Source organism: Pseudophryne corroboree, chromosome 4 (assembly GCF_028390025.1).
Source record: "Pseudophryne corroboree isolate aPseCor3 chromosome 4, aPseCor3.hap2, whole genome shotgun sequence".
Lineage (NCBI taxonomy): Eukaryota > Metazoa > Chordata > Amphibia > Anura > Myobatrachidae > Pseudophryne > Pseudophryne corroboree.
Genome location: NC_086447.1, coordinates 909,611,884 through 909,636,210, shown reverse-complemented (window position 1 = coordinate 909,636,210; position 24,327 = coordinate 909,611,884). Strand labels below are relative to the sequence as shown.

Genomic DNA, 24,327 nt, shown 5'->3' with positions numbered 1-24,327 from the left:
AAAGAATTGACAGATATTCTGGAGCCAGAAGCAGACTCCAAGAAGGTCAAGTTTCCTTCCACATATAATCCTAAACCTAAGGGTCCAGTTTTTCGGTCGCAAGGAAAAGCGAAGGGAAAGAGTGATCGTAAGCAGCCCCAATACAATAAGTTTGGTAAGTCAAAAAAGCATTGGGCTACCAGAGGGCCAGCTTCCAAACTAGACGATAAGCGATAATCCTGGGGTAGGGGGCCGGCTTCTTCAGTTTGCACAGATTTGGCAGCAGTCTCCAACAAATGCCTAGGTGCAAGAATCAGTATCTCTAGGTTATATTTTCCCCTTCAAGAAGCATCCTCCTCGAAGGTTCTTCTGCACCAGCCCGTCTCTGGTGAAGGCAAGGGCCTTGCAAGAAGCAGTTCAGAAATTGCTTCAGTCAGGAGTAGTCGTTCCAGTACCCCCTGCACAACGGGGACAGGGTTTTTACTCCAACCTATTTTTGGTTCAGAAGCTAAATGGGTCTTTTCGACCCATTCTCAATCTCAAAATGCTAAACAAATACATTTGGGTACCAAGGTTCCACATGAAGACATTACGCTCCATAGTTTTGGCCATGGAACCAGGGGATTATATGGTATCCCTGGATATTCAGGATGCTTACCTACATGTTCCTATAGCACTGTCCCATCAGTTTTATCTCAGGTTCGCCATCCTCCAGCAGCATTTTCAGTTCCAGGCCCTGCCCTTTGGGTTAGCCACAGCCCCCAGGGTTTTTACCAAGATCATGGTGGTGATGGCAGCTTATCTTCGCAAACAGGGGATAAGGATTTTTCCATACCTCGAAGACCTTGTAATCCTGGCACAATCGCAGGAATTGCTCCTGTGCCATCTCCAACAGACAATAACATGTCTGCAGAGGCACGGGTGGCTCATAAATTGGGCAAAGTCTTCTCTGGTTCCGTCACAACATATGATGCACTTGGGGGCTGTACTGGATTCAAGTCTGCAGAAGGTATTTTTACCTCGGAACAAGATATCCAAGGTACAGTCAAAGATTCAGGAGTTGTTACACAGTCAAACAGTATCAATTCACGCAGCAATGCGAGTGATGGGTTTGATGGTGTCAATATTCGACATGGTGGAGCATGCGCAATTCCACTCAAGGCCTCTGCAGCGTCTGATTCTGGCCAGATGGAATGGAGTACATCAGACAATAAAGAAACAGACGATGGTAATTCCAGTAAAGGTAAGAAAGTCGTTAGCCTGGTGGCTACAGACATCCCATCTAGACAAAGGGAGACCCTTTTGGATATCAGTTTGGGAGATCCTGAGAACAGATGCCAGTCTTCAGGGCTGGGGAGCAGTGTCCAGGAAATTATGGTTCCAGGGACAATGGAACTCAGAAGAAAGTTGCCTGCCAATAAATCTGCTAGAACTTCGGGCCATATACATGGCACTGATTCAGGCAAATGACACTCTTCAAGGAAAACCAGTCCAGATCCGCTCGGACAATACAACGGCAGTAGCGTACCTCAACCATCAGGGAGGAACCCGCAGCCAAACAGCAATGAAGGAGGGAAGTCGCATTCTAAAGTGGGCAGAACTCCATCTCCCAGCCTTGTCCGCAGTATTCGTTCTGGGAGTCCACAACTGTGAAGCGGACTTTCTCAGTCGACACGCCATTCAGGCAAGCGAATAGGCTCTACACCCGGAGGTCTTTCAGACTCTAGTAGACAAGTGGGGATTGCCAGAGATGGATCTCATGGGGTCCCGTCTGAACAACAAAGTGCCCGCATACGGGTCTAGAACAAAGGATCCCAAAGCGATCTTTGTAGACGCCTTGTCAGTGAAATGGGACTTTCATCTGGCATTTCTGTTTCCCCTGATCCCCCTGTTACCCAGGGTGATGAGGAAAATAAAGCAAGCAAAGGGTGCCGTGATTCTAATAGCTCCGGCTTGGCCCAGAAGGCATTGGTACACAGATCTGCAGAGAATGTCGATTGGATGCTCCCTCAACGTCCAGATCTACTGATGCAGGGTCCGTGTTGTCACGGACATCTGGATCGACTGTCTTTGACGGCGTGGCTCTTGAGACCTCTATCCTGAAGTCAAGTGGATTCTCACAACAGGTAATTCAAACAATGCTCAGAGCAAGGAAACCCTCCTCAGCTCGTATTTATTACAGAATATGGCAGGCCTATATTCATTGGTGCAGTGAGAGAAGTATGGACCCGAAATCCTTCAGAGTTTCCAGGGTCCTAGCTTTCCTTCAGGCAGGAATGGATAAAAGTTTGAAGGTGGTTTCCTTGAGAGTTCAAATATCAGCATTGACTGTATGGTTCCAAAAGAAAATTGCCAATTTACATGATGTGCGTACTTTTTTCCAGGTAATGCTGCGTATTCAACCTCCTTTTGTTCCCCCTACAGCATTTTGGGACTTAAGTCTAGTCCTCAAGGCTCTGCAAGTTGTTCCGTTTGAACTACTTAAAAAAGTGGATCTTAAATGGTAGACGGCTAAAGTTCTCTTTCTACTGACTATTGCATCAGCTAGAAGAGTGTCAGATTTAGGAGAGCTGTCATGCCGTTCCCCTTTTCTGTTTTTTTTTATCCAGATAAAGCAGTTCTTAGGACTAGGTCTGGGTATCTTCCTAAGGTGGTGTCTAAATTCCACCTTAATGAAGAAATTGTAGTCCTGGCTTTTCAGGTATCGGGACTCTCTGCGGGAGATGCGTCGCTGGACGTGATCCGGGAATTAAGGATCTACGTGGATTGTACCAGTGCCATCAGAAACACAGATTCTCTCTTCATTCTCTACGGATTTCACAAGAGAGGATAGCCTGCTCCTAAACAGACGCTGGCAAGATGGCTTCTAATGACTATTTCAGAAGCATATTATCGAGCTGATCGCCCTGTTCCGGCTAATGTCTCTGCTCACTCTACACGTAAGGTAGGTCCTTCATGAGCAGCACAACATGGTGCTTCAGCAGAACAGATATGTAAGGCAGCCACATGGTTTTCCATTAACACATTCATTAGACATTATGCCTTGGATACTTTGGCCTCTCATGACGCTGAATTCGGGCGCAAGGTTCTCCTGTCCAATCAGGAGCGTCCCCACCACTAAATTGCTTTGGGAAATCCCATTGTTATCCTGTGGATAACTTGTGGACCCTGCCGGAGAAATATACGTTATGGTAAGAACTTACCGTTGATAACGGTATTTCTCCTAAGTCCACAGGTTCCACAGGTATCCCACCCTGACGCACCTGATTTGAGGATCCTTCTAGTCACTAACCTCTTCCTTCTTGTACGGAAGGGTGTGCATGTGTTTTCTTCTCGACTGATTAGGGCTCTACATGATGCTCCTGCCTATTGCATTGGAATACAACTGATTTGCCTGAGCCAGTGGGCGGGGATATATGGACGGGCCCGTTGCATCCTGGGAGGCCTGAAAGCTTTTGATCGTTTGGTGCCAATCCGTTGTCGCTCCATCATATCCCATTGTTATCCTGTGGAACCTGTGGACTTAGGAGAAATAAGTTCTTGCCATAACGTATATTGTTATAACGATCACAAAGGAAGAATACATTTATTCATATCAAGACAATAGTTAGCGGCCTATGAATGCGGCCCTATTTTGTTAATCAGTTACTCTAGAAACTTATGCCGCTGCAGTTTGAGTCCTATTTATAATAATCTGGATGTAAATACATATCGGTACTAAGTATCTATCATGTAATAGTAGATAGGTATCCAATTGATATTGTGGTTTCAGTATTAAACAATACTTTAAAAGTAAATGCTAGGTTTTATTTTTGCTGACATGTGCCCCTGTGCCGGGGCCTGTGTGCAGTAGGGTTGTGGGTGTGTTATTTCCCAGATGCTGCCTGCGGAATAGACCTCATCTGGGTTTCTTTTATGGAGTTTTAAAATACGATCTCGGATGCAGGTGGTGATAGAAGAGACCATTAACTTATCCAGGGGCCTCTCCCTGCTCTCAGCCAGCCAGGGTTATACGGGAGATTCTCTGTGAGTAGTAAGTGTCAGAGAATGCGGAAAACCTCTGATAAAATGAATTTTCTCTCCGGGTGCTGTTACTTTATTATAGTGAGAGCAATGAGGCAGAACAGTTCTCAGTAACGGGCTCCAGACTTTTCACATATCTTGTGTTTTAGTTCACAAAGTATAGTCTGGTGTTATCACATGTCTGCCACGCTGTCTGTGGCATTACCCGTGTCCACTGCTCTGTCTATGCCAATTCCCCTCTCTGCCGCTCTGAGGGTTACATCTCTCTGCCATGCTGTCTGTGCCATTATTCCTCTCTGCCACTCTGTCTGTGGCATTATCCATGTCCGCTGCTCTGTCTGTGCCGTTCCCCTCTCTGCCACTTTCTCTCCGTGCCGTTCCCCTCTCTGCCACTTTCTCTCCGTGCCGTTCCCCTCTCTGCCACTTTCTCTCCGTGCCGTTCCCCTCTCTGCCACTTTCTCTCCGTGCCGTTCCCCTCTCTGCCACTTTCTCTCCGTGCCGTTCCCCTCTCTGCCACTTTCTCTCCGTGCCGTTCCCCTCTCTGCCTCACTTTCTGTGCCGTTTTGCCTCTATGCCACTCTCTGTGGGGTTCGTCTCTCTGCCACTTTCTCTCCGTGCCGTTCCCCTCTCTGCCACTTTCTCTCCGTGCCGTTCCCCTCTCTGCCACTTTCTCTCCGTGCCGTTCCCTTCTCTGCCACTTTCTCTTCGTGCCGTTCCCTTCTATGCCACTTTCTCTCCGTGCCGTTCCCCTCTCTGCCACTTTCTCTCCATGCCGTTCCCCTCTCTGCCACTTTCTCTCCGTGCCGTTCCCCCCTCTGCCACTTTCTCTCCGTGCCGTTCCCCTCTCTGCCACTTTCTCTCCGTGCCGTTCCCCTCTCTGCCACTTTCTCTCCGTGCCGTTCCCCTCTCTGCCACTTTCTCTCCGTGCCGTTCCCCTCTCTGCCACTTTCTCTCCGTGCCGTTCCCCTCTCTGCCACTTTCTCTCCGTGCCGTTCCCCTCTCTGCCACTTTCTCTCCGTGCCGTTCCCCTCTCTGCCACTTTCTCTCCGTGCCGTTCCCCTCTCTGCCACTTTCTCTCCGTGCCGTTCCCCTCTCTGCCACTTTCTCTCCGTGCTGTTCCCCTCTCTGCCACTTTCTCTCCGTGCCGTTCCCCTCTCTGCCACTTTCTCTCCGTGCCGTTCCCTTCTCTGCCACTTTCTCTCTGTGCCGTTCCCCTCTCTGCCACTTTCTCTCTGTGCCGTTCCCCTCTCTGCCACTTTCTCTCTGTGCTGTTACACCTCTCTGCCACTTTCTCTCTGTGCTGTTACACCTCTCTGCCACTTTCTCTCTGTGCTGTTACACCTCTCTGCCACTTTCTCTCTGTGCTGTTACACCTCTCTGCCACTTTCTCTCTGTGCTGTTACACCTCTCTGCCACTTTCTCTCTGTGCTGTTACACCTCTCTGCCACTTTCTCTCTGTGCTGTTACACCTCTCTGCCACTTTCTCTCTGTGCTGTTACACCTCTCTGCCACTTTCTCTCTGTGCTGTTACACCTCTCTGCCACTTTCTCTCTGTGCTGTTACACCTCTCTGCCACTTTCTCTCTGTGCTGTTACACCTCTCTGCCACTTTCTCTCTGTGCTGTTACACCTCTCTGCCACTTTCTCTCTGTGCTGTTACACCTCTCTGCCACTTTCTCTCTGTGCCGTTCCCCTCTCTGCCACTTTCTCTCCGTGCTGTTACACCTCTCTGCCACTTTCTCTCCGTGCCGTTCCCCTCTCTGCCACTTTCTCTCCGTGCCGTTCCCCTCTCTGCCACTTTCTCTCTGTGCTGTTACACCTCTCTGCCACTTTCTCTCTGTGCTGTTACACCTCTCTGCCACTTTCTCTCTGTGCTGTTACACCTCTCTGCCACTTTCTCTCTGTGCTGTTACACCTCTCTGCCACTTTCTCTCTGTGCTGTTACACCTCTCTGCCACTTTCTCTCTGTGCTGTTACACCTCTCTGCCACTTTCTCTCTGTGCTGTTACACCTCTCTGCCACTTTCTCTCCGTGCCGTTCCCCTCTCTGCCACTTTCTCTCTGTGCTGTTACACCTCTCTGCCACTTTCTCTCCGTGCGGTTCCCCTCTCTGCCACTTTCTCTCTGTGCTGTTACACCTCTCTGCCATGCCTTCTGGATGGGGGTTTCCACCTCTCTTCTGCGCCGTCTGTGGCATTGCCTGCCGCTGCCACACTAGCACACCTACAGCACTCCACGGGCAGATGTACTAAGCCGTGGAGAGTAATAGAGTAGAGAGAGAGAGATAAAGTACAAACCAATCAGCTTCTAGCTGTCATTTTCAAACACAGCCTGTAACATGGCAGCTCGGGGCCGATTGTCTGATACTTTATCTCTCTTCAAGACTTAGTACATCTCCCCATACATGTTAAAATAACTCAACACTAACCAGTAGAGAATATGGTGATAAAGTAACGGAGTCCGTGCACGTCAGCGTGTATCCCGCGCATTATACACAAACTGCTGCTGCTGGAGATTTCTTTGCAGTGAGTCACACTGTACAGCAAGACGTGCTCCAGGCATGTGTTTCCAATACACCGGGAGAAAGGAATACTTCTGTTCCTTCAGTAACACAGGAGGAAATCTTTTAGGAATCCTGCGCTCTGCCAATTATGTGAACGATAACAGCCGAGAGGTTCGGGCGCAGAGAACAGATTTGTCTTGGCTGAGCGGAATTACATGTAAACGTACAGACAGCCCTCCGGACTGTATTCCATCCCCTGCCCCCGCCGTGTCTCCTGCTGCACAAATACGTCCTTGTGTCGTGGAACTACGGCCAGCAAAGTACTGATCACACAATGCCGATCTATTCTTGTCACATTTGAGATTGATTAGCCACTACGGGCCGTATTCCAAACACACTCTTATTCTTTTCTCTGCCAAGTCCCTCTTTCTCCATATCAGCGCTAATGATATGTTCTGCTCGCCGCGCAGCCGGATTCCTATGCATTCAGCCATTTAACGCTCTTGGAATTTTACATGTGCTCAGCAGGTTTCGAGTGATTGGACCTAGAACAGTGTTAAAGTTTTACAACAAGCTCATTAGCAGACAAGACAGGGAGAGCCAAAGCCTCTGTATGGCAAGCTGCATCGTCTCCGCAGCTTGTACTTAATGTACTTGTAGCATTGCCATGTCCCAGAATCCTCTGCTGCAGCTAGTGTGGTCATTATATGTAAACCGTTCCCAAGCTGCATGAACAGTGCGTGGTTATACATCCCATAGCAAGCATATACTATAGTGTAATACTGTAAAAACTATTTAATAATGCTCTTAAATGAATGAATAAAAATGCAGCATATCTGAGATCCTTTAGTACATCAAATGTACCGTTATGAAGTCAAACAGTCCCCTTATGAAGTCTGCTACTGGACGAAACGCCTCGGCACGGGATACCTTATTTGGACACTTCCTGACACGTTCTTATGGCCAATGGACGTTTCTCATTTGATGTACTAAAGGATCTCAGATATCCTACATTTTTATTCATTCATTTAAGAGCATTATTAAAATAAGAATTTACTCACCGGTAATTCTATTTCTCGTAGTCCGTAGTGGATGCTGGGTACTCCGTAAGGACCATGGGGAATAGACGGGCTCCGCAGGAGACTGGGCACTCTTAAAAGAAAGATTAGGTACTATATCTAGTGTGCACTGGCTCCTCCCTCTATGCCCCTCCTCCAGACCTCAGTTAGAATCTGTGCCCGACCAGAGCTGGATGCACCTAGTGGGCTCTCCTGAGCTTACTAGAAAAGAAAGTATTTGTTAGGTTTTTTATTTTCAGTGAGATCTGCTGGCAACAGACTCACTGCTACGAGGGACTGAGGGGAGAGAAGTAAACCTACCTGCTTGCAGCTAGCTTGTGCTTCTAAGGCTACTGGACACCATTAGCTCCAGAGGGATCGAACACAGGGCCCGACCTCGATCGTCCGTTCCCGGAGCCGCGCCGCCGTCCCCCTTGCAGAGCCAGAAGACGGAAGATTCCAGGAGAAAATCGGCGGCTGAAGACTCCGGTCTTCAATAAGGTAGCGCACAGCACTGCAGCTGTGCGCCATTGCTCCCACAGCACACCACACGCTCCGGTCACTGGTGGGTGCAGGGCGCTGGGGGGGGGCGCCCTGGGCTGCAATATGTATACCTTGTTGGCAAAATGCACATAATACAGTTATAAACTGTATATGTGCCTAATCCCCCGCCATAAATATTATTAAAAAAGCGGGAGTAGCCCGCCGCTGAAGGGGCGGGGCTATCTTCCTCAGCACAGCCAGCGCCATTTTCTCTTCACAGCTCCACTGGAAGGACGCTCCCCAGGCTCTCTCCTGCAGTATACACTACGAGAAGGGTAAAAAAGAGGGGGGGGGGGGGGGGACATAAATTTAGGCGCAAAAGGTGATATAAGCAGCTATTGGGTGGAAAATTCACTTTGTATTAGTGTAAATCCCTCTGTTATATAGCGCTCTGGTGTGTGCTGGCATACTCTCTCTCTGTCTCCCCAAAGTACTTTGTGGGGTCCTGTCCTCAGTCAGAGCATTCCCTGTGTGTGTGTGCGGTGTGTCGGTATGGTTGTGTCGACATGTTTGATGAGGACGCTTACGTGGAGGTGGAGCAGGAGCCGATAAGTGTGATGTCGCCCCCTGCGGGGCCGACACCAGAGTGGATGGATATGTGGATATCCGACAGTGTCAACTGCTTGCATAAAAGGTTCGATGACGTAACAGCTTTGGGACAGCCGGCATCTCAGCCCGCGCCTGCCCAAGCGTCTCAGAGGCCATCATGGGCTCAAAAACGCCCGCTACCTCAGATGGCAGACACAGATGTCGACACGGAGTCTGACTCCAGTGTCGACAAGGATGAGACAAATGTACAATCCACAAGGGCCATCCGATGCATGATTACGGCAATGAAAAATGTGTTGCACATTTCTGACATTAACTCGGTTACCACTAAAAAGGGTATTATGTTTGGGGAGAAAAAGCAGCCAGTGACTTTTCCCCCATCTGATGAGTTAAATGAATTGTGTGAAGAAGCGTGGTGTTCCCCAGATAAGAAATTAGTGATTTCTAAGAGGTTACTAATGGCGTACCCTTTCCCGCCAACGGACAGGTTGCGTTGGGAAACATCCCCTAGGGCGCTCACACGCTTATCAAAAAAGGTGGCACTGCCGTCTCAGGATACGGCCGCCTTAAAGGAGCCTGCAGATAGAAAGCAGGAGGCTATCCTGAAGTCTGTGTATACACACTCAGTTACTATACTGAGACCTGCTATTGCTTCAGCATGGATGTGTAGTGCTGCAGCAGCATGGTCTGATTCCCTGTCAGATAACATTGATTCCCTTGACAGGGATACTATTTTGCTAACCATAGAGCATATTAAAGACGTAGTCTTATATATGAGGGATGCACAGAGGGACATTTGCCGGCTGGCATCTAGAATTAATGCAATGTCCATTTCTGCCAGGAGAGTATTATGGACTCGGCAGTGGACAGGTGATGCTGATTCTAAAAGGCACATGGAAGTTTTGCCTTATAAGGGTGAGGAATTGTTTGGGGACGGTCTTTCGGACCTCGTATCCACAGCAACAGCTGGGAAGTCGACTTTTTTACCTCAGGTTCCCTTACAGCCTAAGAAAGCACCGTATTATCAAGTACAGTCCTTTCGGCCTCAGAAAGGCAAGCGGGTCAGAGGCGCGTCCTTTCTGCCCAGAGGCAGGGGTAGAGGGAAAAAGCTGCACCAGACAGCCAGTTCCCAGGAACAAAAATCCTCCCCTGCTTCCACTAAGTCCTCCGCATGACGCTGGGGCTCCACAGGTGGAGCCAGGTGCGGTGGGGGCCCGTCTCCGGAACTTCAGCAACCAGTGGGTTCGCTCACAGGTGGATCTCTGGGTTCTACAAGTGGTATCTCAGGGATACAAGCTGGAGTTCGAGACGTCTCCCCCTCGCCGTTACCTCAAATCAGCCTTGCCAGTTACTCCCATGGAAAGGGAGGTAGTACTGGCGGCAATTCACAAGCTGTACCTTCAGCAGGTGATAATCAAAGTTCCCCTCCTTCAACAGGGACGGAGTTACTATTCCATAATGTTTGTGGTACCGAAACCAGACGGTTCGGTAAGACCCATTCTAAATTTGAAATCCTTGAACACTTATATAAGGAAGTTCAAGTTCAAAATGGAATCGCTCAGGGCGGTTATTGCAAGCCTGGAAGAGGGGGATTTTATGGTGTCACTGGACATCAAGGATGCTTACCTACATGTCCCCATTTACCCACCTCACCAGGAGTACCTCAGGTTTGTGGTACAGGACTGCCATTACCAATTCCAGACGTTGCCATTTGGTCTGTCCACGGCACCGAGGGTATTTACCAAGGTAATGGCCGAAATGATGATACTCCTTCGAAAGAAGGGAGTTATAATTATCCCGTACTTGGACGATCTCCTTATAAAGGCAAGGTCCAAGGAGCAGTTGTTGGTCGGAGTAGCACTATCTCAGGAAGTGCTGCAACAGCACAGCTGGATTCTGAATATCCCAAAGTCGCAGCTGGTTCCTACGACGCGTCTGCTGTTCTTGGGCATGATTCTGGACACAGAACAGAAGAAGGTGTTTCTCCCGGAGGAGAAGGCCAAGGAGTTGTCATCTCTGGTCAGAGACGTCCTGAAACCAAAACAGGTGTCGGTGCATCACTGCACGCGAGTCCTGGGAAAGATGGTAGCTTCTTACGAAGCAATTCCCTTCGGCAGGTTCCATGCAAGGATCTTTCAGTGGGATCTGTTAGACAAGTGGTCCGGATCGCATCTTCAGATGCATCGGCTGATCACCCTGTCCCCGAGGGCCAGGGTGTCTCTGCTGTGGTGGCTGCAGAGTGCTCATCTTCTCGAGGGCCGCAGATTCGGCATTCAGGACTGGGTCCTGGTGACCACGGATGCAAGCCTCCGAGGTTGGGGGGCAGTCACTCAGGGAAGAAACTTCCAAGGACAATGGTCGAGTCAGGAGACTTCCCTACACATAAATATTCTGGAACTAAGGGCCATTTACAATTCCCTAAGTCAAGCAGAACCCCTGCTTCAAAACCAGCCGGTGCTGATTCAGTCAGACAACATCACGGCTGTCGCCCATGTAAACCGACAGGGCGGCACAAGAAGCAGGATGGCGATGGCAGAAGCCACAAGGATTCTCCGATGGGCGGAGAATCACGTTCTAGCACTGTCAGCAGTGTTCATTCCGGGAGTGGACAACTGGAAAGCAGACTTCCTCAGCAGGCACGACCTCCACCCGGGAGAGTGGGGACTTCATCCAGAAGTCTTCCAGCTGATTGTAAATCGTTGGGAAAGGCTACAGGTGGACATGATGGCGTCCCGCCTCAACAAAAAGCTAAAAAGATATTGCGCCAGGTCAAGGGACCCTCAGGCGATAGCTGTGGACGCTCTAGTGACACCGTGGGTGTACCAGTCGGTTTATGTGTTCCCTCCTCTTCCTCTCATACCAAAGGTACTGAGGATAATAAGAAAGAGAGGACTAAGAACTATACTCATCGTTCCGGATTGGCCAAGAAGAACTTGGTACCCGGAACTACAAGAAATGATCTCGGAGGACCCTTGGCCTCTGCCGCTCCGACAGGACCTGCTACAGCAGGGGCCCTGTCTGTTCCAAGACTTACCGCGGCTGCATTTGACGGCATGGCGGTTGAACGCCGGATCCTAATGGAAAAGGGCATTCCGGTTGAAGTCATTCCTACGCTGATAAAAGCTAGGAAGGATGTGACAGCAAATCATTATCACTGCATATGGCGAAAATATGTTGCTTGGTGTGAGGCCATGAAGGCCCCAACAGAGGAATTTCAGCTGGGTCGATTTAGTGACTATGGGCCTAAAATTGGGATCCATTAAAGTCCAAATTTCGGCCCTGTCTATTTTCTTTCAAAAAGAACTGGCTTCACTGCCTGAAGTTCAGACGTTTGTTAAGGGAGTGCTGCATATTCAGCCCCCTTTTGTGCCTCCAGTGGCACCTTGGGATCTCAACGTAGTGTTGGATTTCCTAAAATCACATTGGTTTGAGCCACTTCAGACCGTGGAGTTGAAGTATCTCACGTGGAAGGTAGTCATGCTGTTGGCCTTGGACTCAGCTTGGCGTGTGTCAGAATTGGCGGCTTTGTCCTGTAAAAGCCCATATCTGATTTTCCATATGGACAGGGCAGAATTGAGGACTCGTCCCCAATTTCTCCCAAAGGTGGTATCAGCGTTTCATTTAAACCAACCTATTGTGGTGCCTGCGGCTACTCGGGACTTGGAGGATTCCAAGTTGCTGGACGTTGTCCGGGCCCTGAAAATCTATGTTTCCAGGACGGCTAGAGTCAGAAAAACTGACTCGCTGTTTATCCTGCATGCACCCAACAAGCTGGGTGCTCCTGCTTCAAAGCAGACTATTGCTCGCTGGATCTGTAGCACGATTCAACTTGCACATTCTGCGGCTGGACTGCCGCATCCTAAATCAGTAATAGCCCATTCCACGAGGAAGGTGGGCTCTTCTTGGGCGGCTGCCCGAGGGGTCTCGGCTTTACAACTTTGCCGAGCTGCTACTTGGTCGGGATCAAACACTTTTGCAAAATTCTCCAAGTTTGATACCCTGGCTGAGGAGGACCTTGAGTTTGCTCATTCGGTGCTGCAGAGTCATCCGCACTCTCCCGCCCGTTTGGGAGCTTTGGTATAATCCCCATGGTCCTTACGGAGTACCCAGCATCCACTAGGACATCAGAGAAAATAAGATTTTACTCACCGGTAATTCTATTTCTCGTAGTCCGTAGTGGATGCTGGGAGCCCGTCCCAAGTGCGGACTTTCTGCAATACTTGTATATAGTTATTGCTTAACTATAGGGTTATTGTTCTGAGCCATCTGTTGAATGAGGCTCAGTTGTTGTTCATACTGTTAACTGGGTATGTTATCACGAGTTGTACGGTGTGATTGGTGTGGCTGGTATGAGTCTTACCGTGGATTCCAAATCCTTTCCTAGTAATGTCAGCTCTTCCGGGCACAGTTTCCTTAACTGAGGTCTGGAGGAGGGGCATAGAGGGAGGAGCCAGTGCACACCAGATACAGTACCTAATCTTTCTTTTAAGAGTGCCCAGTCTCCTGCGGAGCCCGTCTATTCCCCATGGTCCTTACGGAGTACCCAGCATCCACTACGGACTACGAGAAATAGAATTACCGGTGAGTAAATTCTTATTTTAATAATGCTCTTAAATGAATGAATAAAAATGTAGCATATCTGAGATCCCTTAGTACATCAATTGAGAAACGTCCATTGGCCATAAGAACGTGTCAGGAAGTGTCCAAATAAGGTATCCCGTGCCGAGGCGTTTCATCCAGTAGCAGACTTCATAAGGGGACTGTTGGGACTTACCTGCTGGATACCTTATTTGGACATTTCCTGGGACGTTCTTACAGTATTACACCATAGTATATTATCTTGTTCTGAAGTACATGAATAAAAGCTTGAAGCAAATTATATGATATCAACGGTGTATGTGAAATATATGACTCCTCTACTACAACTGCAACTACTTACCTGTAGGTGAAACAGAGGAACTTACTGGAGGGAGGGAGGTTCAGGGTTAATTTGAGGAAAAATTGCTTCACAGTATGGGTAGTGGATAGGTGGAATAGTATCCCAGCAGAGGTGCTAGAGGCTAATACAGGAGAGCAATTTAAACATGCATAGGATAGACATAGGTATTTGTAAAGATATCCTTAAAGGGGGTATTCAATTGGTGCCGTTTTTTCGACCAGTCAAAAAATCTGCGCTTTTCGCTCGTTTTTAGGTTGAAATTGACATTCAATGCCCGTGCCGTTTTCTTCAACTGGTCGTAAAATCTGACACTAGCAAAACCACATGTATCGGCGAATTCGCCGCCGATACACGTGTTTTAGCGGATTTGCGGGCATTTTCGCCTGTTTTGGACGCAATTTTTGCCCGTGCTGATTCGTCCCCCCCAAAAAAGTGAAACAGCATGGACAAAAATAGATAAAAAAACAGGCGAAAACGCAATTGAATACCCTGTGTCGAATTAGTGACGTTTTTTCTAATCAACAAGTGATAAAAAAAATGGTCGAAATAAGGGCACTCAATCCCTAAGGATCTAATAGAGTTGGAGATAGAAGTGGTAACATTTCAGAGCTATATAAATGTGAGATAAGGGTATGTTTGCAGGGGAAGGCATTTCACTGTGCACCCCAGATGAGAACGTGTCTGTCTCTACTGTGTAAGTGAGGCAGGTGCACCATTATCGGCTGTCCCAGTATGGACCCTTGCAAGACGTCATTCACACTGCATCCTCTTGGTATGAAGGTACTTTTGTGGTGTAGCATTTGCTGCATAAAGGATGCATTGTAGAAGTTCTGACATGTGCGAGTAATAAGATATTGTGCCATTGCCTGATATCCAAATAGCGGCAAGCATAAACCAATCACAGGCTGTTAACCAGGGGCCTGCATCCGAGTCTTATTCCAGACCCTGGTTTATTTTACAAAGGAATTACCTTTTCCTGAGGAAAAAACCAGAGACATTAACTTTTATCCTATTCTGAAGGAGCAGCTGCTTTACCTGTGTTAGCGCAGAATAGCAGAGGCATATGGTCCTAATTGTAGCACATACTCTGTATCTAAATACACCGACACCTGCGCCCATTTCCTCCACCATACGCTGCAGTTACCGTCTGGAATGTGTCGGCCTAAACACCAGACCCACAGGAGTTATATGATGCATGAAGTGATAACGGCCTGCTACCGGATCACCACTAGCGCCCGCAAATCTTCAGGGACTGCTAAAGCTATTGCAGACTCCCCTGACATGGCCACTTACGTGGGCAGAACTGTTATAACAGCGGCCGTCCTGTGTGCTGATTATTCATGAGGATGCCGCCTAATCAAGGAACCAACGTCATTGCTTCATCAGAACAATATGCGCGCTGATTTGCTTGGTGACCTTCTTTGGAACATTAGAAGGGAGGAAGCGATTCCGGTCTTCTGAGTACGGGGAGACGGTTATACTGTGCGAAACTGGAGCATGAAAACGATGTTTCATGAATGCGTTCTCTTAACAAGATGTGCATAAAAGTCTTTGTTTGGTCAGTAAATCCCCATGTGGTCATCTGCAATGTCCTTTTACGTAAAAACGTTCCCTACGAGAATTTTTTGGGGAAATTCTTCACAAAATTGAGATTCCCCATTTATCAACAAGTGATAAAACGCGCTCTGAATGATAAAACTTGTTGCGTATTATTAATGATGCTCCAGCCAGTCGGCTCCCAACTGGCATTTTTCAAACACGTGACAGTTTGGAGCTGATTGGCTGGAATAACATCATACGTTCGATCCTTCACAACGAGTTTTAACACTGATTGATAAATAGGCCCCTTCCTTCGGAGGTCATTTTAAATAACTGTCTTTTGGGAATCGGATCTTTATGAAGGAATCCCGATTTCTCTTACGTCTTAGAGGATTCTGGGGTCCACTTTAGTACCATGGGGTATAGACTGGTCCACCAGGAGCCATTGGCACTTTCATAATTTGAGAGTGTGGGCTGGCTCCTCCCTCTATGCCCCTCCTACCAGACTCAGTTTAGAAAATGTGCCCGGAGGAGCCGGTCACAGCTAGGGGAGCTCTCCAGAGTTTCCCTAGAAAAGTTTTATTTAGAGTTTATTATTTTACAGGGAGGCTGCTGGCAACAGCCTCCCTGCTTCATGGGACTAAGGGGGGGAGTACTGTCCGCCCTGCGGGGTCTGAGCCACTTACTTCGCTGACAGGATACTGAGCCCCTGAGGGGTCAGATCGCTCCCCGCCGCAGGGGATCGCTCGGCCCAGCAGCATGCCGCCACCCCCTTACAGAACTGAAGTATCGGTGGCGAGTGAGACACCGAACCCCTTAGCAAGCGGGGGGTCGGTGTGAAGATGGCAGCAGGGTAGGAGCGCAGTATTAACTGCGCTCCGGGAGGCTCAGCGGTACATGGTGCAGCGCTGTGAGGGGCGCCCTGAGCCAGCGCTACACCCTACACTGGTCCCAATGCCTGTCGGGGTCCTCGGATCTCAGCCAGCACTCAATCCTCAGGCCAGTATAATCAGTGGAAGAGCGGGAAGACAGCGCCATTTTGGTTCCTAAAACGGTTCTACCCCTGTTAATATTGGCGTGTTAAAGTCTTAGTTGCGGTAACATAAGAATCAGAAGTTATACGTGTTGGGTGGGAGAATTGGGACACTTCCGTCAGTTCCAGAAAATAAATACTGGTCAGTGGCATTGCGACATAGCCCTTCTACAGAAGTCACGTCTCCCAAATTGTTCTCAGTGTGTATTATTTAGCAAACTGCGTGTGTGTTGCAGACTTGCATGCTCATTATAAAGTCCTAATGAGCCGTTCTGAGTCGTAAGCGTCTCGGTTGCTTCTCACTTGTTTCTGGAGGGGTGATAACGGGTACCAGCGGGGCAGTGACGTGACATTCATTCGCACATTATATTTGCCATGAATATGTGCGCAGAGCCTCGCCCTGTCCTGAGCTGTGTGTTTGCAGAGATCCGTCGGTTTTTTTCTGCACCAGGCTGGGGTGGCCGCTTGCACGCACCAGAACCTGAATAATGGTAGATGTTGGCGCAAGACTTCCAGATGCAGCTAGTAGATTGAATTACGGTTGCATTACGTGCTGCTCAGAATCGGGGAATTAGTACAGTATGCTAATGTTTATGCTAAAAAGAAATTGCGTAATTAAATAGCAGCATAAGGGAGAAGGGCGGTCATTCCGAGTTGATCGCTTGCTAGCAGTTTTTAGCAGCAAACGCTATGCCGCCTCCCACTGGGAGTGTTTTTTAGCTTAGCAGAAGTGCGAACGAAAGGATCGCAGAGCGGCTACAAAATATTTTTGTACAGTTTCAGAGTAGCTTTAAACCTACTCAGCGCTTGCGATCACTTCAGACCATTCAGTTCCTGTTTTGACGTCACAAACACGCCCTGCCTTCGCCCAGCCACGCCTGCGTTTTTTCTGGCACGCCTGCGTTTTTCCGAACACTCCATGAAAACGGTCAGTTGCCACCCAGAAACACCCACTTCCTGTCAATCACTCTGTGGCCTCCAGTGCGACTGAAAAGCTTCGCTAGACCCTGTGTAAAACTACATCGTTTGTTGTAATAGTACGACGCGCGTGCGCATTGCGCCGCATACGCATGCGCAGAAGTGCCATTTTTTGCCTCATCGCTGCACAGCGAATGAAAGCAGCTAGCGATCAACTCGCAATGACCACCAAGGTTTCCTTCAACCCAACCTGCATTTAGATCTCGGCAATTTTTACTATTTGATGTATATGATGGTCCCGCAGGGAGAGACGTCAGTCAGTTGGGAGGGGGATATTGGGGGGCATATAACTGTGTGCAGATGGTGAGACATTCCTGGTATTCTATAGGAGGGTAGGTAAAGGGCACCCATCATTCACACATGAAACCTCATTGTTGTACTTACTACTACAAGTCACCATTTCAGCTGGTAACCGAAAACACCTGTCATAATGTCTGGGGTACATTTACTAAGCAGTGATAAGAACAGAGAAGTGAGCCAGTGGAGAAATTTCCCCATCAACCAATCAGCAGCTCTGTATCATTTTATAGTATGCAAATTATAGATGTTACTTCAGTACTGATTGGTTGCTGTGGGCAACTTCTCCACTGGCTCACTTCTCCGCTCTTATCGCTGCTGAGTAAATGTCCCCCTTAAATAGATGTATACCACTCGGTAGATTATTTATTTATTAGCAGTTTCTTATATAGCGCAGCATATTCCGTTGCGCTTTACAATTAGAACAACAGTTATAGAACAAAACAGGGCAAAGACAGACATAGCGGTAGGAAGGTAGATGACACGTAAACACATTGAAAGAGCTGCAGGTTTCTCCCCGTCATGTCGGCACTGTGGGGCAGATGTATTAACCTGGAGAAGGCATAAGGAAGTGATAAACCAGTGATATTTGCAAGGTGATAACGCACCAGCCAATCAGATCCTAACGGTTAATGTGCATAATGGAGCTGATTGGCTGGTGCCTTTATCACCTTGCACATATCACTGGTTTATCACTGCCTTATGCCTTCTCCAGGTTAATACATCTGCCCCTGTGTCGCTAAACATCTCTGCGTTTCAGAATGCTGCTGCCAATACTCACTCGTAGGATGGCGCAGTGTGGCCCTGCTTTCACAAAAGGGTGAGAAGCGTGAAAGTAGGGTGATTGTTGCATACACCCTTCTCCAGAATGTATCTGACAACCAGACGCAGCCTTTTAGTGCGCTTATTGTTAAATAGTTTGCATTTATGCCTCTGTCCATCTTTGTGTAGCCCGCAGTCCTGTACACATGCCCTCTCTACACCTTTGCCAACGTGAGTACTCCACATTACTGCCCAGGTACCCTGAAACGCTTACGCCCTCATGCCCAGTTCTGGAGCACTTTCAGTGCAGAAACGTGCATCGGTTTGGTGTCTACACAGTCACTAAAGGTGTGCATAATTCTCTAACACAAGATGTGTACGCACCATGTGGGATGGGATGGCAGGTGGGTTCCAGAATCTGGTTTTATGTTCCTGATTTTCAGATATGTTATAGATTGTATTGAAAACTGCCTCTGTTTGCATCTCAGAACAATAGCACTTTGACACTTGAGGTACCGGCTATATGAAAGGCGAACTACTGCTTTGATCTCCCCCCCATGTGCTACCATGTGAGCTACGGAGATCTTAAAGGGAAATAGATTATTCTTGCAATGACTAGGCCACTTAGCAATTCAGCCTCCAATATGGCCGCCTCCATGTGCTGGTGACAGATACGCCTACCTTCTCAGCCTGAGTTATGGGAAGTCTTGTCATCCCCCTAGGCACCGGACAGCTCAACCAGCAGCTGGAGAAGAGCGGTGTAACGCGTCATGACTTTGAGGACTTCTCAAGACAAATCAAGAACTTCGAAAAACAGATGAAAATCCTGAAACAGGACAAAGAAGACCTGAGCAAGGTGAGACCTCTCCGAAAGGCCTGGAGCTACGGCTTCCGCCACGTGCTGGATGACCAACAAGTATTGTGCGTTTATAATCAATACATCGCTATAGAAATGTTGTTTAATGCGTTCATATCGTCTCTAATTATCTTTGATGGATTCTTCAATGTGTTGTAAGCGTGATTTCTGATGCTCGCTGAGGCAGGAAGGACGGTGGGAATTTGCAGTCCTCCCCAAGCGGTGCATTTGGATTTCCGAGTGTTGCGCTCTTCAGAATTAACTCCACTCTTGTTGACCATGTTTTTAGGACCTGGCGGAGTCTAACGAGAAGTTAAAGTCCCAGACCAAAGAGCTGAAGGAAGCCCAGAGCCAGCAGAAGCAGACCCTGCAGGAGATGAAGGAGATGAACGAGCGCCTCACCGAGCTTCGCTCTCACAAGCAGAAGTTTGTGCGTCAGTTCCGCGACAAGGAAGAGGAGATGGAGAGTGTGGCGCAGAAGGTGGAGGCTCTGCGGCAAGAACTGCGCAGAGCGGAGAGGACCAAGAAGGAGGTGGGTGAAAACTGTAATAACCCGTTCCCCCTCGTATCTAGCCGCAATATTGCCTGTGACACTGATGCGGAATGAGTAAGATAGGAGATTGTTCGTGTATCACTGACTGCGCCATCCGCAGTTACCCAGCGTGAAGAGGACACTATATACGAGTAGTTTCAGTGGCGCCTACTGTGCCCGTTTCTTTATTGTGTAACACAGACTATACTCTCCAATGATTGTATAACAGATAATATTTCATTTACAAACCGCATTATGTTTTCAAGTTGCAAAGCTTCTTTATGCTAACTCAGAGGTTCTCAAACTCGGTCCTCAGGACCCCACACAGTGCATGTTTTGCAGGTCTACTCACAGAATCACAAGTGAAATAATAAGCTTCACCTGTGGACCTTTTAAAATGTGTCAGTGAGTAATTAATACACCTGTGCACCTGCTGGGTTACCTGCAAAACATGCACTGTGTGTGCCCCCGAGGACCGAGTTTGAGAACCTCTGTGCTAACTTGTCCACCAATTGTATGTCGCGGGGCGCAGGCCAGTTGCACGTTTTTTCTGATACATCGCAGTGAAATCAGTGTGCACCTAGATTGCGGATTGTCTGAAGTAGGAATTTGTATATAGTTGAAATATTAAAAGAAGGTCACATAAAAGCCCAATGTTCTTCCAGTGGAGGATAAGCCCTTTATTAAACTAAGATGCCCCCCTCTCTAACCCTGTATCTGATGAAATAATCCAGTGCCGCAAATTGAGTTCTCGTGTCAGCACCAGAGGTGCCCCTAATACTCTCCGTAAGTACTGTATAATGATTGCTCTTCCCATGTCCAACAGTTCCTGTATAACAGGGGGACTATATCTCCATGTCCAGCAGTTCCTGTATAAGAGGGACTGTATCTCCATGTCCAGCAGTTCCTGTATAACAGGGGGACTATATCTCCATGTCCAGCAGTTCCTGTATAAGAGGGACTGTATCTCCATGTCCAGCAGTTTCTGTATAACAGGGGGACTATATCTCCATGTCCAGCAGTTCCTGTATAACAGAGGGACTATATCTCCATGTCCAGCAGTTCCTGTATAACAGGGGGACTATATCTCCATGGCCAGCAGTTCCTGTATAAGAGGGACTGTATCTCCATGGCCAGCAGTTCCTGTATAAGAGGGACTGTATCTCCATGTCCCGCAGTTCCTGTATAACAGGGGGACTATATCTCCATGTCCAGCAGTTCCCGTATAACAGGGGGACTATATCTCCATGTCCAGCAGTTCCTGTATAACAGGGGGACTATATCTCCATGGCCAGCAGTTCCTGTATAAGAGGGACTGTATCTCCATGGCCAGCAGTTCCTGTATAAGAGGGACTGTATCTCCATGTCCCGCAGTTCCTGTATAACAGGGGGACTATATCTCCATGTCCAGCAGTTCCCGTATAACAGGGGGACTATATCTCCATGTCCAGCAGTTCCTGTATAACAGAGGGACTATATCTCCATGTCCAGCAGTTTCTGTATAACAGAGTGACTATATCTCCATGTCCAGCAGTTTCTGTATAACAGGGGGACTATATCTCCATGTCCAGCAGTTCCTGTATAACAGAGGGACTATATCTCCATGTCCAGCAGTTCCTGTATAACATGGGGACTATATCTCCATGTCCAGCAGTTCCTGTATAAGTGGGACAGTATCTCCATGTCCATCAGTTCCTGTATAACAGAGGGACTGTATCTCCATGTCCAGCAGTTCCTGTATAACAGGGGACTATATCTCCATGTCCAGCAGTTCCTGTATAACAGGGGGACTATATCTCCATGTCCAGCAGTTCCTGTATAGGAGGGACTGTATCTCCATGTCCAGCAGTTCCTGTATAAGAGGGACTGTATCTCCATGTCCAGCAGTTCCTGTATAACCGAGGGACTGTATCTCCATGTCCAGCAGTTCCTGTATAAGAGGGACTGTATCTCCATGTCCAGCAGTTCCTGTATAACAGAGGGACTATATCTCCATGTCCAGCAGTTCCTGTATAACAGGGGGACTATATCTCCATGTCCAGCAGTTCCTGTATAACAGGGGGACTATATCTCCATGTCCAGCAGTTCCTGTATAACAGGGGGACTATATCTCCATGTCCAGCAGTTCCTGTATAAGAGGGACTATATCTCCTTGTCCAGCAGTTCCTGTATAACAGGGGGACTATATCTCCATGTCCAGCAGTTCCTGTATAAGAGGGACTGTATCTCCATGTCCAGCAGTTCCTGTATAACAGAGGGACTATATCTCCATGTCCAGCAGTTCCTGTATAAGAGGGACTGTATCTCCATGTCCAGCAGTTCCTGTATAACAGAGGGACTATATCTCCATGTCCAGCAGTTCCTGTATAAGAGGGACTATATCTCCATGTCCAGCAGTTCCTGTATAACAGAGGGACTATATCTCCATGTCCAGCAGTTCCTGTATAAGAGGGACTATATCTCCTTGTCCAGCAGTTCCTGTATAACAGGGGGACTATATCTCCATGTCCAGCAGTTCCTGTATAACAGGGGGACTATATCTCCATGTCCAGCAGTTCCTGTATAACAGGGGGACTATATCTCCATGTCCAGCAGTTCCTGTATAAGAGGGACTGTATCTCCATGTTCAGCAGTTCCTGTATAACAGGGGGACTATATCTCCATGTCCAGCAGTTCCTGTATAACAGGGGGACTATATCTCCATGTCCAGCAGTTCCTGTAGTTCCTGTATAAGAGGGACTATATCTCCATGTCCAGCAGTTCCTGTATAACAGAGGGACTCTACTCCATGTCTCCCAGTGCTGTAAGTGGGACTGATTTGCATTTGTCGCTCACCTTTCTTTCAGATTGAAGCTCAGGCGGAAGCTGCGACGGCCGAAGCCTCAAAGGACCGAAAACTACGAGAGCGCAGCGAGCAATATGCCAAGCAATTAGAAAGCGAGCTGGAGGGGCTGAAAGTAAGTCGGGGGCAGTTGTGATATACATCCCCGGAGTCCCCCCCGTCGTGTCCGGCTGATTTGGCTGCTGGTCCGCCACTGTCTCCTGTAATGTAAAGCTACAGATATGGCCGTGTTGCGGCACTGGCGGGATATTTTCCATACAGGGCAAATATCAGGGGTAGGATCTTTATTTTATAGTTGTATTTCGTATGGGGCCGTCTGGTTCTGTAGTTCCTGATTTTGGAGCGGGATTAGTTGGGCAGCTTGCTGAAATCCTCTGTAACTCTGAAAATGAACGCAATGGAGGCTTTGTGGATGGGGCGTAATGCTAGACATCAGGTGCCTGGTATGTGGGAACAGACCGCAGTGTGATCCCCTATAATAAGTCAGTGCAATGATAGGAGTGATATAATAGCTGTTTCTTCCGACGTGACTAAACTGGCGGGGGAACATGTGGATGGGGACCAGTATTGTGTCAGCAGCTGAACATTACTGGGGCATCACTCGGGGGCCATTAGGCACAAAGTTCCCGGTGATATTTCCTTGCTGAAAGATGGGAAGTCCCTGTGTTACTGTACACACATGGTCTTCCCAGGCTTTTACACTGAACAGACCCAGCAGTAAAGAATTTATATGGAGGTAAATCTTTAGTAGTAAAAGTACAGGCCGGCTGGCTGGGCTCTCCGGAGCTTAATGCAGAACAGCTGCGGGGAGAGTGGGAGCGAGTATTACTGTGCCCCCTCAGTTCATAGAATCACTGCAGCCTCGAGTTTGTCACCTCTGTGCGCAACGCAGGAACACTGTATACGGTGATGAAGGAATGTCTGCAGTACATGCTTTGTATATTTTTATGGATCTGTTCCCTCCCCCCCACACACCCTGCCCCCAGGTGGGGACACAATGAACTCCTGGCCCCACCTATGGATTATTGTAGCCTTGTGGATCCCATTGGCAGGGTACTGCTTCATAGTGACATAAGTACTGACTCCGCCCATAAATTGGCTGCCTGCACTGCGGCCCTTACTCCCCTCATACAACCAGGACTCCTGCCTTCCCCAGGATTCCCGTTACTGCATCTCACACGTGGGTATTACAGTCCATCTCTATACAGCCCTGTTGCGGAGTATAATTATTTATTACCAGTTATTTATGTAAAGATGTGTCCTCCCAACACCAAGCCTCAGTACGCCATGCTGCGTGAGACTCACTGCGCAGGTGACCCGCACTGAGAGATTAATTCACAGGGCATACTGGCGGGCAACTGTGTATCAGGCCACGCAGTGTGACATGCCTGGCGTACGTCAGCCGCCAGGTCCCGATCAATTCTGCTAATGTCGGGCCTCTTTTTTTTGCCGAAAATGCATCTGTCTCAACCGCACGAGGAAACTGTGGCAAAAAAAGACGCCCGACTCCGACAGAGTCTCGCGAGACCTGGCGCGATGAGAAGGGCTGTTGGTGCGGCTGCAGCAATGATGTCAGCAGGGCCGGCTCCAGGCCTACCAGCACCCCGAGCAAGAAAATGTAAAAGCACACCCCCCTCCCCCTCCCCTCCCATGCGCGCGCTGGAGGGGCACGCGCTCCTGGAAAAGCGGGTGTGGCATCCTGGGAAACATGGGCGTGGCCTCTGGAAAAGTGGGCGTGGCCTCGTAACTTCATATCATAAAGCTATAAATAAGTATATTTCTCTGACGTCCTAGTGGATGCTGGGAACTCCGAAAGGACCATGGGGAATAGCGGCTCCGCAGGAGACTGGGCACAACTAAAGAAAGCTTTTAGGTCACCTGGTGTGCACTGGCTCC

General features: G+C 48.5%; 1 protein-coding gene across 5 annotated transcripts in view; it reads left to right on the top strand.

Moving 5' to 3' along the window:
* CDC42BPA (CDC42 binding protein kinase alpha) overlaps positions 1-24,327 on the top strand; it is a 289,458-nt gene that overhangs the window by 190,556 nt on the left and 74,575 nt on the right. For all 5 annotated transcript variants that reach the window (XM_063918950.1, XM_063918951.1, XM_063918949.1 and 2 more), the window contains 3 exons: positions 18,924-19,057; positions 19,347-19,589; positions 22,436-22,546. In XM_063918950.1, coding sequence (XP_063775020.1) covers positions 18,924-19,057; positions 19,347-19,589; positions 22,436-22,546 — 488 coding nt within the window. The remainder of the gene's footprint in view (positions 1-18,923; positions 19,058-19,346; positions 19,590-22,435; positions 22,547-24,327) is intronic.